The sequence below is a fragment of the Camarhynchus parvulus genome, chromosome 1A, assembly GCF_901933205.1.
Source record: "Camarhynchus parvulus chromosome 1A, STF_HiC, whole genome shotgun sequence".
In the NCBI taxonomy this organism is placed as follows: domain Eukaryota; kingdom Metazoa; phylum Chordata; class Aves; order Passeriformes; family Thraupidae; genus Camarhynchus; species Camarhynchus parvulus.
In genome coordinates, this window is record NC_044586.1 from 15972696 (window position 1) to 15986554 (window position 13859).

At 42.6% G+C, this 13859-nt stretch overlaps 1 protein-coding gene across 1 annotated transcript; it reads right to left on the minus strand.

Annotated features, from left to right (window-relative positions):
- Positions 1 to 292: 292 nt before the first annotated feature.
- STYK1 (serine/threonine/tyrosine kinase 1) lies at positions 293 to 13543 on the minus strand. The gene is made up of 10 exons (XM_030960372.1): positions 13483 to 13543; positions 6492 to 6596; positions 5495 to 5638; positions 4274 to 4522; positions 3843 to 4024; positions 2002 to 2085; positions 1559 to 1767; positions 1307 to 1347; positions 926 to 1022; positions 293 to 497 (listed from the first exon to the last, which is right to left on the minus strand). The coding sequence occupies exons 2-10, from the start codon at positions 6556 to 6558 to the stop codon at positions 293 to 295; spliced, it is 1278 nt and encodes a 425-aa protein (XP_030816232.1). The 5' UTR covers positions 6559 to 6596; positions 13483 to 13543.
- Between the last annotated feature and the right edge of the window lie 316 nt (positions 13544 to 13859).

Consider the following 13859-nt stretch of genomic DNA (forward strand, 5'->3'; position numbering starts at 1 on the left):
TTCCACCCCATCACCAAAACCTTGCCACACAAACCTAACACTCCTTTAACTCAAGTTTCTCATTACATTTTCTACAGCTTCCTTTACTCCCAAATGACCACTGGCAGAATACCAACAGGTTGATTTAACAATAATGATAACAGTTTCTTGTGTCTGGCATGGAGATTTTATAGATGTTTGAAGAACAAAGGGATCCCTTCCAACATACGCACCTCGTTCTGAGCTTGCAAAATATTTAGAAAGGGAAAACTCTGAGACTTCTTTCTCCTTTACCAAAATATGAAAGGACCCTTCAGAGGACTGTGTATTCCCTCACCAGGCTGTGCACATCAACACCAGCAACATCAGCATAGAGTTCAGGCACCACTGGCTCAGGCACCTGCAGCACTGTGTGCCCATTGCTGGTCTTCATGGCTGTTTTCAGGGAGCACAAGAGCTGTGCTGGGGAAGGCCGGTCAGCTGCACTCCACTGCCAGCAGGACTTCATGATGCAGTACCTGTAAATCAGGAAATGATGAAATTATGCCTTCATGCAAAGAAATGTACCTTAGATCTTCCCTTTGGATACTTTGTTTACTTCAGAGAATATCCTATCACTTAAAAAAGAAAAATCATTCCCCAGCAGTGCTGTACCTTGCAAGGAAGCACTGGAGCAGCAAATTGCAAGGGCACTTAAGCAAACGGTAACAAGTGTCATTTCCAACAGAAGGAAACGGAAAAACGTGTCATTTTCAACAGAAAGACAGAAAGCTTTTGGCCACAGAAGTTTTATGCAGCAGAACTCAGTAAGGAGATGTGGCAGACACAGATTACTCTCAGTATCGTCTAGACTTAGAAATCTTGTGTAAAATCTCATTTTCTATGTCTCATTTCCATTTAGCTCTGCCAACTTCATGTTCAATTGTCCATAAAGCAAGTGGCTTACATGGTTTGCTGGCAGCTCGAGGGCTGCTTCATAATGTTCTGCTTCTGCAGGTATGATAAGATGTCAGAAGGTGGCACCTCAGGATATGGTGGAGCACCTGGAAAGGCAAAAGGAGCAATGGTAGAAAACTCTATGGCAATGGTTGCAGAGAGCAGCTTCTGTGCAAGACTGCCTTCCTTCCCTACCAAAACCTGGGTTTTTTCCTACCACAATTCACATTAACAGAAGGCCTAAAAGGAATTGATGAGACTTTGCAAATTGGAAAAAAAGAGGGTGCTTATTTAAATGGCCTAACTTTACACTCTAAAATTTGAGATTTTGGGTCTTGTTAATTTGCTGCTTCCTTACAAAATTTTTTTTATTAGCCTTAAATCTTCTTACCTAATGTAATCATTTCATACAGTAGAATTCCAAAAGACCATCTGCAAGAAAAGAAAACAAAGTGATGTTGTTTGCTGGCTTAAATACATAAAAACAACTAGACATGGCCTGCAGAGAGGAGAAAGAAAGAGCTGAAAAAGTGGAGTGTTAGGCTGAAATTAGATCTGCCTTACTGTGAATTTCAGGACATGAAATGATACATAAAGGAGTGAAAGAGACAGGTGAACTTCTAGCCCCAAAATGAAGCCATACATGTCTGCCTTGGTGGTAGGAGGTTTGCTCAGGAGCCTCTCTGGTGCCTGCCACTTGACAGGCACTTTCCGTGTGACTGAGCTGGCAGTGTGTGTGTGAGTTTCGTAGGCCAGGCCCAAACCACAGAGCTTGGCAGTGAAGTTGTGATGGAGAAGGACATTCCTGGCAGCAATGTCACCATGGAACAAGTTCTTTTCTTCAAGATAAGCCTGGGAAATTGGAAAAGAAAGAAAACAGGAAATTTAATTGATACAAATTTTCACTGAGTTTATGCTTGTCTTCAACACTGTGGAGTTACATGTGCTCACCACCAACATAATGGAAGCATACTTTCACAAAGCCTTTATTCTCAGTGCTTAGGCCAAGAAGACTTAAGCCACCATGCAAACTCGCGTGGCAATCAAGTAAGAAGGAAAAAATGCCACCAACCTGAGCAGACTTACCAGAGCTGCTGCAACCTGCTGTCCAACCTCATATACCTGTCTCTCAGTGAGGTCATAGGGGACGCCATCCATTGCCATTACATCCTAGACACAAAGTAAGAGACCTTGGTTCAAACAAATGCCACAGCAGTAGGATTGTGGGGAATGTTTCCTTCTAATCTATCTAATCTTATGCTCCTCCTTCTCACAATTGCTCATAAATTGACTGAAATGTAGGAGGACGTGGATGGGTGATGCTGAGGGTATGTTGAGTAAGACAAATATATCAGAGACACTAGTAGGCAAATTGACACGTGGGGAAAAAATTAATGTTAGACAGAAATTGTCAAAATGACAGTGAAGAATGACAATCCACACAGATGAATGAAAGATATACTATAAATTAGAATGGTGAGTAAAAAACCACATTTTAACACATGGCTTGGGCACCTGGTATGAGACTAAAAGTCCATCTCTCCTGCCACCCTGCCTGTAACAGTGAGAGATGAGAGAGAGAATAAGGTAAACACACAATGTTCTTCCTGTGCCATTTTACAGCCCACAGACACATTCTACTTAAAAACTTCCTTAGATGGTTATGGTTTTAACATGTTCAGTAACCTTTAGGTTACCTTCCATAACTGACCTCATATGAACTGTCAGTATCCACAGCAGTCAGTGGCAAGACATTCCAATAGTCAAATCCTCAGATCATGAAGAATCAGCTCCATTTGTTTGTTTTGAACATGACACGTACTAGCTTTATTTCCTACCACCTGGACCTTCTGCTGAACAGGACAGGAAGCAATCCTTCTCTATTTAGAGTTTCAGATGTAGGAGAGTGATGGATTTACACAGTAACAGCAGAGTTTTCTTTCTGTGCCTTTTGTAACAATGCGTCATAGAATCAGAATATGCTGGAGTGGAAACGACCCACAAGGACTACTGAGTCCAGCTCCTGGCCCTGCACAGGACATCCCAACAACCCCACCCTGTCCCTGACAGTGTTGTCCAAACACTGCTGGAGCTCAGACAGCCTTGGAGCTGTGACCATTTCCTGGAGCACCTGTTCAGTGCCCCACCACCCTCTGTGGGAAGAATATCCTCCTGCTATCCAATCTAAACCTCCCCTGATATTTAGACTCTTTTTTAGCTTGAGTTAACATTTTCAGCGGACTGCATATTTTCACATTGTCAGACCTCATCCCACCATATTTTACCACTCATCAGCAATGGGCAGACATGAAGCCATCATTCATCATTCATGTAAGAAACTTCTTCCTGTGCATTACTTTATTTTTAACTATGCTGAATTTCATCTGTTCTTTTTATTGACGAGTCTCTCAATCTTGGAAGATCCTTCTGCAATTCCTTTGGGTCTGCACTTGGCTTTACTGGCTGGAATCATCAGCAAATATCCTCACGTCATTGTCATCCCATTTTTAGGTTATAAATACACGGAATGAACAGCACCATGTCCTAGATAGCTGACCTCCCTTCAGTGCAAGTGCCAATCTTTCATTCTTATATTCTATTTCCTGTCTTTTACCAATTAGTTATCATCCCATGACCTTCCCCTGTGTTGTAACTGCTCTGCTTTCTTAAAAGCATTTGGAGTAACACATGATTTAAAACTTTAGAAATTCAAGTGGCTTTATAAATTCATTCTAATTCCAGTGCCTGCAATGCCCTTCAATGGTCTGCCAAGCTGGACCTGTGTAGAACTTCTTTGGAGCATGGAAATAGTTTTGATTGATATAGAGGGATGCATGGAGAGATGAAAAAAAGAATTTATGATTTATGGATAGATATGTACCTTAGGAATTTAAGAAGCTATTCTGTCATCATTTCTTTTGACTCACCTTCCGACATGTCCACAGAAATGTCAGCAGATCACCAAGAGACACATCTTCCATGATCATATAAAGTGGGAGCTGGTCTACACAACACCCAACCAATTCAACCAGGTTCTCATGATGGCCAAGATTTTGATGGAATTTAATCCTTCCCAAGAAATCCTTTACTTTCTGAGGACTAGCTGGATCTGAGAGAACAAAAAAAACCAAATTGAAAACAAAACAACAACAAATGGAAGCAGCAAAGAACAGATTGACAGCTAAAACCAACATAGTCAGCAATCTTTAATCCTACCAAGACATTCCTACAAGAACATCTCGGACTTACTGTACTGAACATAGCTGGTTCTTGCCCAGTACTGATGGCAACGCTCTGCCCAGCACCACGTCTGGGATACAGAGACTGTAACAAAGTGGACCCTGACCACGGGCCATACCTTGCAAGGCTTTCAACACCACAGCCTTAGTCTTCCCAGAGATCCCAGTTTCCAACTGTGCTCTGTAGATGCTCCCATAGGCACCAAGTTTTATCAGCTCCAAGCTGTCTGGTAAGAGTTTCTCTCGTGGTATCTCTAATTCTTTCAGAGTCAAGGATTCAGAATTTAGCAGGCTCTCCACAGAGCTCTCACTCAGCTGGATGTAGCGGTTCTCTGTTGAGAAGGGTTCCTGCGGATTCTTTCTTGTCACTGACAAATGCAAACACATATAATGCATAAAAGCAGACAGATGAACTCTTGTAATAGATGCCAGTGCTCATCCTTCCATGCTCTTTAATTTTTGCTACACAGTGTTTCAGAAATCAGGGCAAAGTAAGGAACTGTTATTGTATCCTACTTATCCTGGCCCTTGAAGAGGACAAAAAATTTATCTCCCACTCTATTTGATGAAAAGACAGAACCAGTCTAGAAATTTCTCCCATATTTAAGTACGTAACCTTTATAGATAAGACACATTTGGACTTCATTCTCACGTGCTCAAGCAATGAACATTTTCTTTTATTACCAGTTCTCAATTATTTCTCTTAATATAGGCTCAAGATCTGTTTCCCTCTACACACACAGAATTAGTTCAGAGCTGTATTTTCATTTCCATGCAGCCACACGTGTACCAACAAACCTTTCCCTACCCCCTCACCAGTTCTAATTCACCCAGTTCTACTACCTACTACCCCCTCACCCTGTTCTACTTCACATTATCTCCACAGGAAGAGGGTGACAGCAGCTGGAAATTAAATTTCTTAAATGGCAGTATAGAAAATGGATTAAGTAGATGTAATCTACATCAAAATTACTATCATTCATAATTACCCTGGTAAAACTCTCCTTGCAGCAGCCTCCAGGAGCTGTTGCATAAATACACTTTGCAGCTCTTGTGATGTTACCACAGCATGTTAAACAGCCCACTTAGCATGATGCTTTAGATTTTCTCAGATCCATCTATACTACAGCTTCCACCACTGCTGCTGCAAAATGAAGTAAATCAGTGTTCACAATTTTTCTAATGTTTACTGGATTGCTGAATACCACTCAGGATCCTCATAAATGGTTTTGCCTAACAGCTCAAGTGATGGAGAAATAGAATTGGCTTCTGGCTGTATTGGCCATATTGTATTGGCTGAAACCAATACTCTTTCCTCTGGTTGAAAAGCATTTTTTTACCTTGGGTTCCGGCTGGTGCTGATTGCTCCTGCTTTGCTCGCAGGCCACGGCAGTGGAGCCAGAGGATCACAGTGAGCACAATGACAAAAACTCCCACCAGGAGAACTGGGACAACGATCACTTCCGTTTGATATTCACGCACAACTGACAGCAGAGAAAGAAAATGGAAAACCAAGAGGAGTAAGGAGCACACTAGTTCTGTATACCATGTAGCAACAATCGATTTCAGTAACTTCCAACCCCAAAAGTGTATGTTCCATCCTCTGGAACAGCTGAACACTGTTAGTGCTGCCACCTTATTTTTCAAAGGTGCTGAGTACCTAAACTGCATGAAATCACTAAGACTCCCACACCTAAGGTCACTTATTTAGATGCTTTAATATTCAGGCCAGGAATTGTAGCCATTTGAAGTCACATCCACCAGTGAAACAGAAACAGCACTGGCAGCAGGACAGCAGGGAGATGGGACAGGCTGGATATTGCTATGTCATCATGTGCAATTACAGCTCCAGCTCCTTCCAGTAAAATTATACAGAGAATTTTAAAGGAAACTAGGTGTGGTCACCTTTGGAATTTGACTGGAAGACATTGCAATTAGCAAGCCTTCTGAACATAACTATCTTTCTCATGTCCCCAGATTTGGAGGTAGTTGAGACCATTTTTTCCATTCCCAAAGATGGCAGAAAGTCATGAAATCAAAATCCCAAAAAACTGGTCCTTTGGGAAGCTGCAGGGAATCTTTAATGACTGCTGTAGATCTCATTCGAAGCTAGCAATTCTCTGAAATGGCTAAAATTATGTGAGATTAATCCAGCCACAGAGGCTTCATCCCCACAAACATTTCTTCCCTGAAACACAACGCAGGGAAAGCTCCATCAAATCTTTCTGTGTGGGCTGGGATGCAGTGGAGGAGAAGAAAGGGATTGGCACACTTTTTAGTGAACCTGGCCTTCCTGCAAGAATGTGAAATCTTATTAAAGGAATGTGTGAATCTTACCACATAGCTTGTCATTGCTATTGCACTCCAGCAGCCTCCGTGAGAATCTTTTCACATCCCCTGCCATGTTCAGTTACAAGCAAGCAGGTCTCCAGCCCCCACTTCCTGCACAGACATAAAGAATAGTAACAAAGTTTATTGGGAGAAAGGATGATATTTAAGCAACAAGTGAAGTGAATAGGGAGCTTTCTACCCCTTACAATCAGTGGCTGCAGGAAGCAGCACTGAGATTTGAAGGCTTGCAGAATGACACAGGACATGCACTGCATGACCAGAGAGAATTTAGGGTTAAGCTTGTTCTACAGTGCTCCACAAGCAAACGAGGACCCCTAGTCCTAAAGGCTGGCATATGTACAAAAATCCATAGATATGAACCTAATTATATTTAAAGAACATCTAATACCCTCCTAGCTAACACATTTTTAAGATGCCAGAATGGCTAAGCATTTTATTTTCTGGTCAATTACAAATGAACACATCAGCAGCATGCAGTGAAAATGCCATTCCTGACTACAATCCATGCCACAACTCCTACTGTTGCTGTACAAAGACAAGGAGAAAAAAGAGTTGTCATTTGGGCTCTCTGGTACCAACTCCTGAGCACTGCCAACTCTGTAGGTATTCTGAAGCACAACATCTGCATCTCTTCTGCATTTGTAGCTGAAAATCCACGGCCTGTACAAGCATGCACCTTGTTTAGTCACCGCTTCTTAGAAATATTGCCAAAATGTAAGACTTAACAGCTTTGCAAACAGTATTATCTAGAACATTTATAGGAATTGTGACTTCTATCCTTGTAAGCACCTACTGTGCTTTCAGCTATGAGTTTTAGGCAATTAACCTCAATGGCAAATATAGGGCATTGATTTTATGGAATTTGGTGATGAAATGTTTAACAGTTTGTTCTCATGCCTAAAATCAATAAGTGAAATTATTCTTTACCAGTTGCACGTCAGAGACAGCAGAGAGAGGAAAATGGAATATACCTGTGCTTTAAGGTGTCACAAAAAGTCTGTTTCCTTTTTTTATTTAATTTCATTCTTAATGTGCTAGCAGGTTTACCTGGTTCCAAGGTTGGCTACATCAGGAATCCAGTCAAAGGAGTAATAACACAGCAATAATACCAAGCTTTTCAGGTACACTCTGAAAGCAAGCACACTGAAACAACCCACCTCATCTCTAACACACACACACACACTTACACACAAATACACAGGACCAGTCCTGGCTTCCTTCAGTACACACAGACTTCAGGACCATTAGCCAGCAATCATATTGTACAAGTCATGAACAGTCCAAGCTCCATCTTAAAACTTGCCAATGGCTTTGTACAGGTGCTTACTAGAAATGCATACTGACATTTACACACCATGCATGCACAGGCACACAAAAGCACATACACCCCCATTTGTGCTTACAGAGAGAGTAGCAAAGATCCATGGAAAAATCTCTGACACAGCAGCCATGTCTACACTGGTCCCTCTCTGTAAAAAAGATTCCTCCCTACTCTTTATGCACCTCCCAGCAGTGATGTCAGTGGGTGGCACTCATGTTTTCCAACCACACTCAGGGGGCAGAACCATGGGATCCAGGAATGAAAACACTGGCAGTCACTGGCACTTTATTTGCCCTGGGCACTCCCATGTGCTGCGGTTTCTTACGGAGGTGTAAGCACCGGAAAAGATTGATTACAAAAGCCCAATTGCACTCTTTCTCTCTATCCTCTCACAATACTCAGCAAGCAGAAAAAGAAGCTTTGTTCACTAAGGTAATTCTGAAGTGCCTTTCAGTGCTACTTTTCAGGCCAAGACTAAATAAATTCCTGTACTAGGTTGTTTCTGCAGCTTACTTGTCTAACAGTAACATCACTGCAGTTCTTACATTCCTATCCTCACAAGGAGAATGATAACTCAGAAATCCACAGAACTCACATTATACGTTTAATATTTTTTGCAATGGGAGATACACAAAAGTTATGTGGAACTAACATGTTCATGTGCACACTCAACATAGAGCAGGACTACTGACAGTGCTCAACTACCTATTTTATTAGATTAAGACATTTTTCCAGTACCAAGACAGGATAAAGGAAACAAAAATGTCTTAAAAGGTTCAAAATCTGTACCTCACTGGCATTCTGATTTTCCTTGCCTGTGGGTTAACACTGTACCAAGATCAGTGCTGTCTAGATCATGTGCACATATACACTGTGTTACTTCAATTTAGAATTTGCATTAGAGAATTTGTGCAATTTTAACTAAATGTCAGCTTGTTTATTCCATTGGATTTTTTAATATTCTTTTACACAAACTGAATTTTACTCACTGGAATTCATAGAATCGTAGAGATTGGAAAAGATCATTAAAATCATCAAATCAAACAGTCAGCCCAGCACCACCACCATGTTCACCACTAAACCATGCCCTCATATGCCACATCCAGAGGCTTTTTCTACATTTCCAGGCATGGTGACTCCACCAACTTCACTGGGTAGCCTATCCCAATGTTTAATGAATCTCAGCAAAGAAATTTTTCCTGATGTAATATAAATATCCCCTGACACAACTTGAGGCTGTTTCCTCTCATCCTGCCCCTTGTTCCCTGGGAGCAGAGCCTGATCCCCCCCAGCTGTCCCCTCCTGTCAGGGAGTTGTGCAGAGCCAGAAGGGCCCCCCTGAGCCTCCTTTTCTCCAGGCTGAGCCCCCCCAGCTCCCTCAGCCCCTCCTGGTGCTCCAGACCCTTCCCCAGCTCCGTTCCCTGCTCTGGACACGCTCCAGCCCCTCAATGTCCATTTCTTGTCCTGAGGTTCCCAGGAGTGCCCCAGGATCTGAGGTGTGGTCCCAGCAGTGCCAGCCCAGGGGACAGTCACTGCCCTGGCCCTGCTGCCACAGCCCAGGTGCCATTGGCCTCCTGCCCCCCTGGGCACACCTGGCTCCTGTCCAGCCACTGTCCCCAGCACCCCCAGGGCCTTTCCCAGCTTTCCAGCCCCTCTGCCCCAGCCTGGAGCTGCAGGGGGTTGCTGTGACCCAAGGCAGGACCCACGACCTGGCCTTGTTGAGCCCCACACAACTGGCCTAAGCCCATGGATCCAGCCTGTCCAGATCCCTCTGCAGAGCCTTCTGACCCTTCTGAACCCAAATCCTGATGTCAAAGCTAAATATACAATGAAGACCACAGCACCTAAAAATAGCAGAAGCAGCTACTCTTAGACAATGGGACAAGGCAAAACCTCAGCAGAAGCTGAACTACAGTCACCTGCACTTGCAAACTGCTCCTAGCCAGCTACTTGGTGCACTACACGTGGCACAGCAGTTCCATAGCCTGGCAGCGATGACAGGTTAGTTACCCCCATCCTACACCAACAGTGCTCCTCTGTGCACATTTGGCAACAGGATGAACACTTGGGGAAAAGGCAGCATTTTGTTTCCAGCTGTGTTTGCTTGCCAAGCTGTTTTGCTGCCCTGGCAATTTAGACAAAGCACAGAGGGCAACACAGGGACAGGAATAAGCGGCTAGAAGGTGGCAGCTGTGGGAGCTGCTTAAACCAGTTCAGGAAACGCAAATAGTGAATATGAATGTAGCTGAGCTGAATTCAGTGTTCACCAATGCCAAAAGAAGGGATTATCTCCTGTCTTTGCTGTCTTCTTACTGCTTGTTTTGCTCTCAGTTGTGCAATTGATCACATGGTAAATTGATCCAAACACTGACCAAGCAGGAAAAATCCACTGCTCTTTTGCCATGGTGATTTCCTGCCATTTTAGTGGCTAGTATTAGTCAGGAGTGAATGGCTAATTCATCTAAAGCTGCAGTGTGAAACCACTCCCTGTGTCAGCACAGACCCACAAGCACTGTGTGCCAGCAGAAGCCTTACCATGATTTTTCCAATCCCCTGTCATTCATTCTCAGATGGATACTGTCCCCTTAGCAATAGCAGAAGCATTCACATAATTGTAAAGCCCTAAAATCATCAATCCTCTCTGACATTTTATAGCCTTGAAGTTTTCATGATGTTATTTAAAGTGCCAGGACGAAGACTTAAGAAGCCTGAGTGACAAACTTTGTGGTTAAGACTGAAAAGAAATATCAAGACTTAAGACGCCCATGGAATATATGGGAACAGACAGCTTGAATACTGCCCACACAGAAGCTGCCTGCTGCTTGCTCCTGCCATGTTCAGGAGAGTTAAGTTGTCCATATTCACAGCAAATATACAGTCTTGCCCCTGAATATGTCTAATTTGTAAGCTATGAGCAGTTCCCATCATCAGTGCAAACACGTAAATCCTTGTGTAATGATTAGCTGAAGGTCTAAAGAAACAGCTGATTAATTAAATACGACAAAAACAAAGGCTAAGATTTATCTAGATCTTCATTAGACCCTATAAAAAATGCTATGAGCTGACATGGACTTAATGCAGTTATTTCTCCAGACATCCTGTCCCATGTTAACTGCATACCACTTTATTATAAAAATATTCTTACACTTGTTTTTCACGCACCAATTGGGAGGACCAGCTGTAATGTGACTACAGGCACATATAGAACAGCTGAGTAATTCAGTAACTTCAGTCCAGCACACTGCCTGACTGATAAAAGACAAATCCTTAAACATTATGTCTTCTACTCAATTTCTTGCAGCGGCAAAACCTTGCTTTCCAGCTTTGACCATTGCTATTTCACTGCTGCTTTTATTATTTCCCTCCTCTTTTATCTGACCTTTAAACACGGTCAACAGTCAAGGCTTTGGCAACTGCTCTGCACAAGCGCATTGTGCTGCTGTGCAGGAGGAAGGGAGAGGAGCTAACAGGGAACTGCAGGAACCAAAACAGCAGGAAACCACGAGTGTGGGCAGTTGTGGACATTGAATGTCAGAGAGGAGGGAGGAATAAAGCACCACTGTAAAGCAAGCAGTGAAAAAGAGATCTTTTTTCCCTGCCATGTCCGCTGTTTACTAAAAGCAGCATCCAAAACAAATAAAAAATAAGCCCGACAGGTTTCAGCCATCCATTTGTTAGATTGCATATTCTGTCTCTTCTGCCAGCAGAAGACTTTAGAGACTATTTCCAACAGCCTGGCAGACCAGGTCACTTTTGCAAGGTTTCCCTGGCCCACAGAGTCACCTCATCTCTCACTTCAAGGGACCTGTGGGTCACCAAGCAGCATCTTCGCCTGCGCTGAAAGGGAAATTCTGACCAGCCACACCAGAGTCCCTTCTGTCCCTGTGAACAAGGACTAAAAATAATATCCTGTGGCTTGCTGTAGCTCTGTCTCAGCTGTAAAGATTTAGTATTATAACTCACTTTTGAAACAGCTGGTAGCTGTAACACCCTGTAAGAAAACAGTGTTTCAAAAATCAGATACAGAAACACAAGGTTTTCTCTTGGTCCAAAATTAAAAGCAATACTTGAACATCAAACCTAGGCTAGCTGCTACGGAAGCATATTAAGGAAGTGGAAGAAAATTAGGCTGACCACTTTTGAAGAGCTAGACCACAGAGAAAAACAGCAAATAATGAGGCCCATACTGCTATTTGAGCAGGTGGTTACTTAGAGGAAACTTGGCTCCCTTTCAATATAGCAGGAAAAACAGGCAAAGTTAACAGTCACTACTGCACTGAGAAATGAGTCAGGAGGACTCACTGCTGCTGTGCTTTATGCTAAAAATGTTAGCTCTAACTGGCACCATTTCAGTGGAGATATACAAGTTCTTACAGGGCTAGGTTTTGCTTAGATCATCTACAAAAATTAATTTATTTGTGCTGCATAAGGAAATCTAAGTACAGAAGTGTGAAATGGTACAGAACCTGAATGAGGATTAAGACATTTTTTCTAATGCAGACATGGACTACTATAATTTCTGGAAAATTAACATATATCTTGAACATTCCCAATGAACTAAGGCCACCCAAAGTAATTCCTCACAGGTAATTTGAAGAATGAGTTAAAATAATAAAAAAAACCCCATGGATTATTACATTACACCGAAGCCCTTAATGAGCAGGCTAATAAAAGTCTAGAGGCCAAACTTTCAACAGTACACTATTATCTATGGCTTCCTTTTATGAAAGCAAAATCATATACTACTTTTGAAAATGTCTCCCTGCTGACTGAGCTCTGATTTTGCTGGTAGCTGCCTGTATTAAGCCTGTATCAAACCCCAGCACAAATACAGAAATTCTGAAAAACTGTGACAGCAAAAGCTATGACAGAACATGAGAAGAATGATTTTTGTTTCAAAGGACCATGCATACATATAGCTCTTGTTGTGAAAAACCAACTGTGTGATAAAAACACTGTATGACATCACATTGCTGCTTAATGGTTTCAGAAATCCAACATAAATCTGGTTTCATAAATTCATGGCCACCTGAAGCTGTGTAGATAACTTTAGTTTTAGTTTCCCAAGTTCTGGGTGTTTCTTGGTGGACGTAACACAGATTTTGTTTGTAATTTCATCAGTAGCTCATGCACACACAGGTAAATACATAAAAACCTAGATATCTGCACCACGTTGGGTTAGAGATCACGGCATTACAATCAAGCAACAGTGATGGGAGTAAAATGGTAATTAGTTCTGAGTTCAGCCCTAGGCATGTATTACTTAACTAAAGACTGGACATATTTATACACACATGCATAGCATCCCCCTGTTTCAGTGAACTGAGGCTAATTTTATACAAAACTTAATTACTTTTTAAATTTCTTCCTCTTTAAAAAAGACCTGTGAGCTATTTCATTCAAATCAGACAGTGTGTAGAGGACATCCCTCTTTTATTTTTTCCTCAAACCCCAACACCATTATGATCACAGAAATGGCTGTAAGTAGCTTCACTGCCAGCAGTAAGCACATGCACATATGTACATGCACACACACAGACATACAGACTTTACAGTACAGCCACCTTCTAATTCAGGTCACATTTATGTTAATAAAAGTCTTTTAAGAAATAAATATTCATGGACTGATCTTTCAGAAGTGCTTTCTCTCACTTACCTGAGTGACACCACGTCCCTTGCCCTGCAGTTGTCTTTTCCTGAAGCTCTCCTGCTGCCGGTTCCGTTTGTGAGGCCACTCCCAGTAACTCGGATGATTACCTTGGTAGGGTTGTAATTCTTATGATTAAGTTCCTCCTCACTGATTTTTCTACTCCAGTCCCGCCCAGCTTCGGCTCCTTGCTGCTCTAGGTCTCCTCAGCTGTCTCCCCAGGGATGTCCAACACACAGCTGACAGGAAGGCACACACTTGCAGAACAGGTCTGCCTGGCTTCCACACACCAGCTGCTCATGGGCTGACTACAGAGACAGGCACAGCAAAGAGCCCCCGGGGCAGGCACCTGCAGCAGGGTTTGAAAGGCACACCAATACAGATCA